Source organism: Nomascus leucogenys, chromosome 10 (genome assembly GCF_006542625.1).
Source record: "Nomascus leucogenys isolate Asia chromosome 10, Asia_NLE_v1, whole genome shotgun sequence".
NCBI classification, from domain to species: Eukaryota; Metazoa; Chordata; class Mammalia; order Primates; family Hylobatidae; genus Nomascus; species Nomascus leucogenys.
In genome coordinates, this window is record NC_044390.1 from 37,134,251 (window position 1) to 37,144,003 (window position 9,753).

The 9,753-nt window shown below is 38.3% G+C and overlaps 1 protein-coding gene across 1 annotated transcript; it reads left to right on the top strand.

The window, feature by feature from the left end:
* The first annotated feature begins 2,556 nt into the window (after positions 1-2,556).
* On the top strand, positions 2,557-7,527 carry IFNG (interferon gamma). The gene is made up of 4 exons (XM_003259772.3): positions 2,557-2,798; positions 4,039-4,107; positions 4,203-4,385; positions 6,808-7,527. The coding sequence occupies exons 1-4, from the start codon at positions 2,685-2,687 to the stop codon at positions 6,940-6,942; spliced, it is 501 nt and encodes a 166-aa protein (XP_003259820.1). The 5' UTR covers positions 2,557-2,684; the 3' UTR covers positions 6,943-7,527.
* Positions 7,528-9,753: the final 2,226 nt, after the last annotated feature.

Here is a 9,753-nt window from a genome sequence, read left to right on the forward strand (position 1 = left end):
CGCAGTCAGCAAGTGTTGGCTAAAGAGACATAGCATCATGTTTCTAACATTAATCATTAATATTATTTAATTAAAAACTAGTTTCTTACAGGTTAGGCCTGATAACATCGGAATTAGAACTTGAGGGCAAATAACTCAAAAGAGAGGCTTAGGCAAGCATTTGAATTTACATTTATTCAGTGCTGTTTATGAGCAAATCTCCATGCTAAAATATTTTAGGGAAGAGAAAGCCATCATAAAAGCAATGAAACAATTTCTGATTTTCAGAAACTCAATCTAACATGGGAGAAGACACACGAATAGCTATCTTCAATCAAGATTGAGGAATCAGAACTCTTAGAAAAGTATAAACCAAGACTTGTATAGAGGATGTAAGATCAATTTTAAGGAGGATAATTTTGGAAGAACTCAGGGAGATGATAATTTTGAAGCTGGGCTTGGATGGATGGCTACTACTCTCAGGGGCACAAATAAGAGGAAAAAGAACTCAAGACCAAAGAAACAGCATGAGCAAAGGTCCAGGGTTTTTTTTTTTAAAGAAATGACTAGGCCGGGTGCGGTGGCTCGTGCCTGTAATCCCAGCACTCTGGGAGGCCAAGGCGGGCAGATCACGAGGTCAGGAGATCGAGACCATCCTGATTAACACAGTGAAACCCCGTCTCTACTAAAAATACAAAAACAAACAAACAAACAAACAAACAAACAAAAAAAACTAGCTGGGCGTGGCGAGTGCCTGTAGTCCCAGCTACTCGGGAGGCTGAGGCAGGAGAATGGCGTGAACCCTGGAAGCAGAGCTTGCAGTGAGCCGAGATTGCACCACTGCACTCCAGCTTGGGCGACAGAGCAAGACTCCGTAAGACTCCGTGTCAAAAAAAACCAAAAAACTAAATAAAAAAGAAATGACTAGTCATCCAAGTGCCAGAATAATAATAAACTTTTATTAGTGATTACTATATGCCAGGAAAAATTCCTAGCACTTTATGAGGATTACTTGATTTAATTTTCAACTGAAGCATGGAAGAAGATACTATTATCAAGCCAATTTTACAGATAAGGAGACTGAGTCATAGAAGATTTAAGAAGCTAACTCACAGTCATATAGCTAGATAGTAGGGGAGTCAGGAATCAAGTTTGCCCCATAACCGCAATACTGTTATGTACACAGTGCAGGTAGAAATGCAAAGTGGGTTTGAACCAAAGAGCGGAGGGCTTTTTGTGCCATCCCAAAGTGTTGTACTTCATAAATAAATTACAAAGGAGGAGAAAGAATCCTATTTTTTTTTTTTTGTATCTGAAAGACAAAGAAATAAAAAGTTAAAAAGATTCTGTTAGTACCGATTATTTGGAACAATAAATTGTTTAGAGCTATGCTGTTCAATATAGTAGCACCTAGCAATATGTGCCATTAAGCATCTGAAATATGACTAGACCAAATTGAGATGCACCGTAGGCTTAAAATATACACTGTATTTCTTTCTTTTTTTCTTTTTGAGACAGAGTCTCACTCTGTCACCTAGGCTGGAGCATATAGTGGCGCGATCTCGGCTCACTGCAAGCTCCACCTTCTGGGTTCAAGCAATTCTCCTGCCTCAGCATCCCTAGTAGCTGAGATTACCGGCATGCACCACCAGGCCTGGCTAATTTTTTTGTATTTTTAGTAGAGACGGGGTTTCACCATATTGGCGAGGCTGGTCTCAAACTCCTGACCTTATGATCCACCCGCCTCGACCTCCCAGAGTGCTGGGATTACAGGTGTGAACCACTGCGCCCGAAAGTCCCCCTGGGAATATTCTGTACACTGTATTTCAAGGATTTAATATGACAAAAAGAATGTCAAATACCTTTTAATAATGTAGTATATTGATGCATACTGAAGTAATATTTGGGATATATTGGTTTAAATACAACATATTCTAAAATTATATTTACCTTTTTAAAAATTTTTATTAATGAGGCTACCAGATCATTCAAATTTACCTGTGTGGCTTGTATTATATTTCTACTGGGCAGTGCTGATCTAGAGCTATTTGAAACTTGTGGTAGATATTTTACTAACCAACTCTGATGAAGGACTTCCTCACCAAATTGGTCTTTTAACCACATTCTTTCCTTGCTTTCTGGTCATTTGCAAGAAAAATTTTAAAAGGCTCCCCCTTTGTAAAGGTTTGAGAGGCCCTAGAATTTCCTTTTTCACTTGTTCCCAACCACAAGCAAATGATCAATGTGCTTTGTGAACGAAGAGTCAACATTTTACCAGGGCGAAGGGGGGAGGTGCAAAAAAATTTCCAGTCCTTGAATGGTGTGAAGTAAAAGTGCCTTCAAAGAATCCCACCAGAATGGCACAGGTGGGCATAATGGGGCTGTCTCATCGTCAAAGGACCCAAGTAGTCTAAAGGAAACTCTAACTACAACACCCAAATGCCACAAAACCTTAGTTATTAATACAAACTAGCATCCCTGCCTATCTGTCACCATCTCATCTTAAAAAACTTGTGAAAATACGTAATCCTGAGGAGACTTCAATTAGGTATAAATACCAGCAGCCAAAGGAGGTGCAGCACATTGTTCTGATCATCTGAAGATCAGCTGTTAGAAGAGAAAGATCAGTTAAGTCCTTTGGACCCGATCAACTTGATACAAGAACTACTGATTTCAATTTCTTTGGCTTAACTCTCTCCGAAACGATGAAATATACAAGTTATATCTTGGCTTTTCAGCTCTGCATCGTTTTGGGTTCTCTTGGCTGTTACTGCCAGGACCCATATGTAAAAGAAGCAGAAAACCTTAAGAAATATTTTGTAAGTATGACTTTTTAATAGTACTTGTTTGTGGTTGAAAATGACTGAATATTGACTTGCCATAGCGTCTCTGGTAGGCTGTCATCTCTTGTAGGCAGTCATTTTGAGATTTGGTGTTATTTTGTTAATTATTGACTAGATGAGTTTCTTGACTAAATAATCTAGATATTGTTTTAACCTTCTGCTCAATTTGTATAGAGACTTAAAAGGGATTTATTAATTTTCCAAAAGATGGGCATAATACGGGTATGAGGCATAATGATGTTAATAATTTTGTGGTGAGAACTCATTCAGCTGTGATAGTCAAGGTGTATGCATATTGAAAAAAATGATTGGCTATTAGTTTTTGACTTCTCAGACTCTAAGGTCAAGATTAGCATTAAAAAGGTAATAGGAAACGTTTACAAATTAAAGTAAAAAAAGGTCCTTAAAGCTTTGGCTTAAAAAAATAACTGATAGGTGATTTTCTCCAAAAAGTGATTTCAACATTCTGCTTCTCTATCTATATTACTTGTGAATTATTCCTGATCTTCGTTGCTCACTGGGATTTTGTAGGAATTATGATTCTGGCTAAGGAATGTTTAAAAATTTTAAGTGAAATTTTTTGAATTTCTTTTAAAATTTTATTGATGGTTAATGAAAAGTTTTTACATTTTAAATATTTCATTATTTGTTTAAAGCAGCTATTATAATTATAGCTGTCATAATATTCAGACATTCACAGTTGATTTTATTCTTAAACACAAAATCAAATCACACACACACACACACACACACACACGCACACGTTTGGAACTATCTTTTAAAGCTCGCATAATAATACCCTACAGGAAGGCATAGTAGATGTAATAGAAACCTGTACCATTGGGGGGCAGTATTTTATAGTGGGGTGGCTTTGCTGTTTTTTGTTTTTGTTTTTGTATTTTTTAGCCTAGCTTGAAAATACTTTCTTTAGCTTACTATAGTTTTTGGGACCTTTGGAGTATCATCAGCTTTGTTGAGCTCATTTGTGACATTGCAATTTAATGGTTATATTGGGAAATAAAAAAGCTAAAAGAGCATAATAGTTTTTGGCTATATCTCACATAAGCCTTTTGTGAATACTTATTGTTAGAACTAAGCAGAAGAGTTGAAAAGGAAATCAGTGAATATTGTCACATCTGAGTTCAATGAATCTTGAAATATATTTTTAAGGCAATTTATGGGCTAATTGTAAATCAATTTTTTCTTTTTTTTTCAGAATGCAGGTGATTCAGATGTAGCGAATAATGGAACTCTTTTCTTAGGCATTTTGAAGAATTGGAAAGAGGTAAGCTGAATATTCCCATTTGGCTAATTTTCCTGTTGCTTGCTTTCTGATGGATAAATTCATATCATCCTCTGTTTGTGTTCTTTCCTTCCAAGGAGAGTGACAGAAAAATAATGCAGAGCCAAATTGTTTCCTTTTACTTCAAACTTTTTAAAAACTTTAAAGATGACCAGAGCATCCAAAAGAGTGTGGAGACCATCAAGGAAGACATGAATGTCAAGTTTTTCAATAGCAACAAAAAGAAACGGGATGACTTCGAAAAGCTGACTAATTATTCGGTGAGGCTATTTAAATTCTTTCTTTGGTTTCATTGCCGAGGGTCTTGCAAAGCATTTATTCTCCAGAAAGTAGACATTAGCTATTTAACAGTTGCCAAAGCTATGAACTCACCCCATGGCTGAAACTCTTCCTTACTAATTCCGTTCGTGTTTGGGTGACTTTGCAAAGCCAGTATGAGAATCGCTGAAGTATGTAATGTAGAAAAATGCTGGTATTGTAACTATTGCGTAAAGACAGGTGAATTGACAAATCCAGTGAAGAGGAAGTAGGTGAGGAAGTAGCGGGGAGTACTGAGAAGCAATTCTCTCATTGTCCCTTGCTCGTATGATGGAAATTCTCTTCATCTGAATGAGAGGCTGTCTGTCTTAATGGAAAGAGCAGTGGGAGGAGCTGAGAAGATGTGTGTTCTCCTCCCAACTCAGCCACCAAGGAACTGTGATGAATCACATGGTTGGCTGGGGCTCAGTTTCCTCATCTTAAAAGGAAACTGTTAGGTTCACTGCATAAGTTTGATGACCTTCTTTGCTCCAAAACTCTACAATGCAAAGAATAAAAATGAGAATGAGATAGAAGAAAGCTACAGTCTTTGAATAGGTACTGGGGACACCCCAATGCAAGTCTCTAGCCAACCTATCAGATTGTACTGCCCAATTAGAAGCAAGAATGGTTGCTGTTTGTTTGTTTTTAGGGAAAAATAGATAGAATTTATACCTTATGAAAAGATTGTTCTATCAACTCTCTATCGACTTTCAGAATATCTCAGCTGGAGAACTCCTTAGACTCCTAAGTCTTACCTCATGAACTTGTATCTTTAAGTTATGGCTTCTATAAACAGAAAGATAACATTGAGGCATAAAGACAAATCACGTTTTTCAAAATTTTATCTAGAAGACAAAGGCCTCTAGATTCCTTTGGGGCTGACTTTGACATAAATGGGCTCAAATGAGAGGCACCAGGGTCTTCAAGCTAGCATTTGTGTTCTTACGATTTGTGCTCAGCTTTCACTATTGCTGGGCCTGCCTCTCACTCCTCTCATGTAAGCCCCCAGAAACAGAAAGGAGAGACATGGCAACAGGTCTCCTTTGGTTATAAACTAGACACTCAGCACTTGTTTCTAACCCAGTGGTGCCCCTGGCTTACTGTTCAGTCCTGGATAAGTCTCTTAGTTACTTGGTGATGATTTGAACATTGGAAAGTAAAATCTGTCACTTGCAAACACACAGCTTGTAGGAAACTTTTTTTACTTTGCAGCAACTGGGCCTTAAAAAAGTGAAAAAAAATCTGTTGGTTTCTTCCTTCTGGAAGCTACAAACCTCCTGTTTCTTGATGGGCAATCTTGAGTGAGCTCTATTAATTATTATTCTCTTTGGCTCAGTTGCTAAGCTATTTTAGGCATTATGCCCTTTGACAATTAGTCTTTAGCTGTAATCCCCCAGCCATCCTCAGAAATGTGGCGAGGTAGCCATAGTGTTCCCAAGATTAGAAAAAATGTAATGGCAGAGCCAAGAGGAAAGTAAATGGTCCACATTTTTTGAAGCATCACCTAAATGGCCCTATTGGTTAGAGTGAGGAAATGCAAGTAGTTCAATTTGCTTGCCTAGAAGGCAGGGTACTGGAAAAGTTGTTGCAATTCCTAATTTTAAACTTTATATATCAGTAAGCCATATATAAATATGATTGGGGGTGTTTATTTTAAAACCTATTATGGAAATTGAGAGACAGACCTAATCTGGGAGAAATTAAAAATTAGTTTTCACTCGTTTTGGATTTGTTGTTTTCTAGGGTACCTAACCTAGATCAGTGGTTCTCAAACTTAGGTGGATGTCAGAATCACCTGGGGAGCTTAGTTAATGCACAGGGCACAGTCCTTCCACTTCATGCACCTGGATCTCTGAGGTCTTTAACAGGTTTCCGGGTTAATCTGCTATGCACAACAGTGAGAATCATTGACCTATAGTTACTCATTTGATGCATACAGGAGAGACTAATGTATAAAGTGATATAATTGGTAGATTGATGACAGACAGGTCATAGAAACAGTCTCATCCTCCTTTAGATGAGAAAATAGAAGTTCAGAGAGGTTAAGTAGCTGGCTCAAGGTCAGAATTATTGCATGCATGAGATTCAAACCCACCTTTTTATGTTGACTCCACACCAGGAGTCTTTTCACTATATAATTTCAAGAATTCTATAGAAGTAGATTTAAAGATATGTGACGGACTCCACCACATTACAGCACAACTAGCAATGTAATTGTAATTTTTAGATTCAACTGCTGAAGAAGTAAATATTGTATATTAGGGTAATACGGTCCATTTTTTTAAAGGAATACTTTTATTTTCACTGACCATCATGCCATTAACAGAATATCCTGATGGCTTATATGCCTGAAATTAATTTTGTTCTTTCCTTTCCCAATAGGTAACTGACTTGAATGTCCAACGCAAAGCTATACATGAACTCATCCAAGTGATGGCTGAACTGTCGCCAGCAGCTAAAACAGGGAAGCGAAAAAGGAGTCAGATGCTGTTTCGAGGTCGAAGAGCATCCCAATAATGGTTGTCCTGCCTGCAATATTTGAATTTTAAATCTAAATCTATTTATTAATATTTAACATTATTTATATGGGGAATATATTTTTAGACTCATCAATCAAATAAGTATTTATAATAGCAACTTTTGTGTAATGAAAATGAATATCTATTAATATATGTATTATTTATAATTCCTATATCCTGTGACTGTCTCACTTAATCCTTTGTTTTCTGACTAATAAGGCAAGGCTATGTGATTACAAGGCTTTATCTCAGGGGCCAACTAGGCAGCCAACCTAAGCAAGATCCTGTGGGTTGTGTGTTTATTTCACTTGATGATACAATGAACACTTATAAGTGAAGTGATACTATCCAGTTACTGCCTGTTTGAAAATATGCCTGCAATCTGAGCCACTGCTTTAATGGCATGTCAGACAGAACTTGAATGTGTCAGGTGACCCTGATGAAAACATAGCATCTCAGGAGATTTCATGCCTGGTGCTTCCAAATATTGCTGACAACTGTGACTGTACCCAAATGGAAAGTAACTCATTTGTTAAGATTATCAATATCTAATATATATGAATAAAGTGTAAGTTCACAACTACTTATGCTGTGTTGGACTTTTTCTAAGTGAGAACTGGAGTGAAAGAACTACCTATTAATGAATTAGTAGAGAGGGAAGTCGTCTTAGCTGTGGAGATTTTAGAGTTGCATTTTGTTCCATTAAATGTAGTGTTTCTTTCCACTAGCATTTTGTTGGCTTTCGCTTTTCCAGTTGGCAAATCTTTGAATTATCTTTCTAAGATGCAGATTTAATTATGTCACTGTTCAATTCAGAGCTTCTGCTATGGAATGTAGTTTAAACTGCTTAGCTCGGCGCACAGAGATTTATTTCTAGCCCCTTCTCCACCTTCCTATTCCCTCCTTCATTTCAGAAACTTCCTCTCCCTCAACCAATGCTGACAAACACCAGTGGGTGTGGAGTAGTGGGTGTAAGCTTTAGGGAGAAGGCTTGGATTGGAATCCAAGTTATTCCATTACAAGTAGTGTGACCTTTAATACATTATGTATATTGTCTAAGTTTCAGCTTTATTGTCTGAAAAAGAAAGATAATTGTGCGTTTGATAATATTGTGGTGCGAATTGATTCTTTCACTCAAGAAATATTTATTGGAGTACCTACTATGTGCCTGCTGCTGTTGTAGATCCTTGAGATACCTTACTCAAGCAAAACAGCCAAGGATCCCTGCCCCTGGGGAATTTGAAATTAAGCAAGGGACAGATAAACAATGAACAAAATACATAATATGTAAGTCTGTTGCATGGCATTCTCTAAGGTGCTGGTGTCATGGAAAAATAGTTAAAGGAGAGCAGGACAGGGAAATTAGGAATCCTATGTGTGGTGGGGTGGGAGGGCTAGAGGTTTAAAAGGGTAATTATATGTGGCCTTATTGAGGAGATACCATCTGAGGAAGCGCTTGTAAGAAGTAAGAGAGGTAGCTATTTGAATTCCAGGCAAAAGGTATATCCTTGCAAAGGCTCTGCCAAGAGGAGATTTTCCTGGAGTGGTAGAAGAACCAGCAGACCAGTGTGCTGGGCCCAGAAGATGGAAGAGAAAATCAGCCACACTTGAGAGGAATTCAGGGGAAGTAATGTCCTTAGGGGAGGGCCAGTTTATCTTTTGAGAAGGACGAAGTTGAGCATATGATGGATTTGGTTAGTTCTGGGCTGTAAATTCCAGAAGACCCAGTGAGACAAAGTAAGAGAGGCGGTCATAAAAGGGAATGTGCATAGGGATGTGTTGTGAGTCTGAGACTTCTTATGATCACCGACATAAACAAGATAATGGATATAGTGAGATTAGTTCTACCAGCTGTGGAACATGTAGTGGTGGCGAGATTGTGAATGTCAAGGATAGAGAGGGTTAGGCATCTGGGGCTTCCTTCTCAACAATTTCACATAACTCTCCAACAGCAACAGTAGGATTATGTGAAATAGATCACACAAAGGATCATTTGAGTCATTGACAATAATCAGGGGTCATTATTTTGATTATTGGGTAACTAAGTGACAGTGGGTGAGACCTGATTCTAAAACTTTTGAATCTTTGAAGAAGCAAGATTGGAAGTAAATTGGGTTAATTTTGGCACAGCTACGGCTAATATGATCTACTACTGGTGTCTCCACTCTTGTTCGAATTAAGATTCATTGATGCACACTTCGATGTATAAACAGATGGAGGGCTACTGTGAAACTGTCTTGCCTGGACCATAGTTCCAGACCATACTTCTGGGGAAGGGATTGGAAATTCCTGCCATCAATCATCTTGAGCAGTGATTAATCATACCATGTGTAATGAAGCCCCAGGAGATAAATTTTAGTCTAGGGCTGGATAAAACATTCCCTCTCTCTGAGGTTGGTCTCAGTTTGGCCCAGACTATGAGACATGAAGAGATATAAACTGTATTAGGTGCTGTGATGATAGCAGGGAATGAGACAGGGAGAAGATCCTTTAAGGGAACTTGAGTTGAGACTGGCCTATGCAGTGATTGTCAATTATTCTCTATGTTGTGTGTTTCTTCTCTTATGGACACATCTAGTTTCAGAAGTGTGATGGAGCTTGTAGGAGGGATGGACCATGCTTTAGACTAAGAGACCTTGGGGGCTGATTCCTCTCCCAATGCCAGGAGGGGCAGGTATCTCCCTAATCTTGTAAGCAGCTGGGGCAGCAGCCTGGGCTTGCAGTGGGAGAGCCCTTATTGTATAGCATCCTACCCTTAGTGACTTTCAGAAATTGCTGGCATAAGGCCGGGCGCGGTGGCTCACGCTTG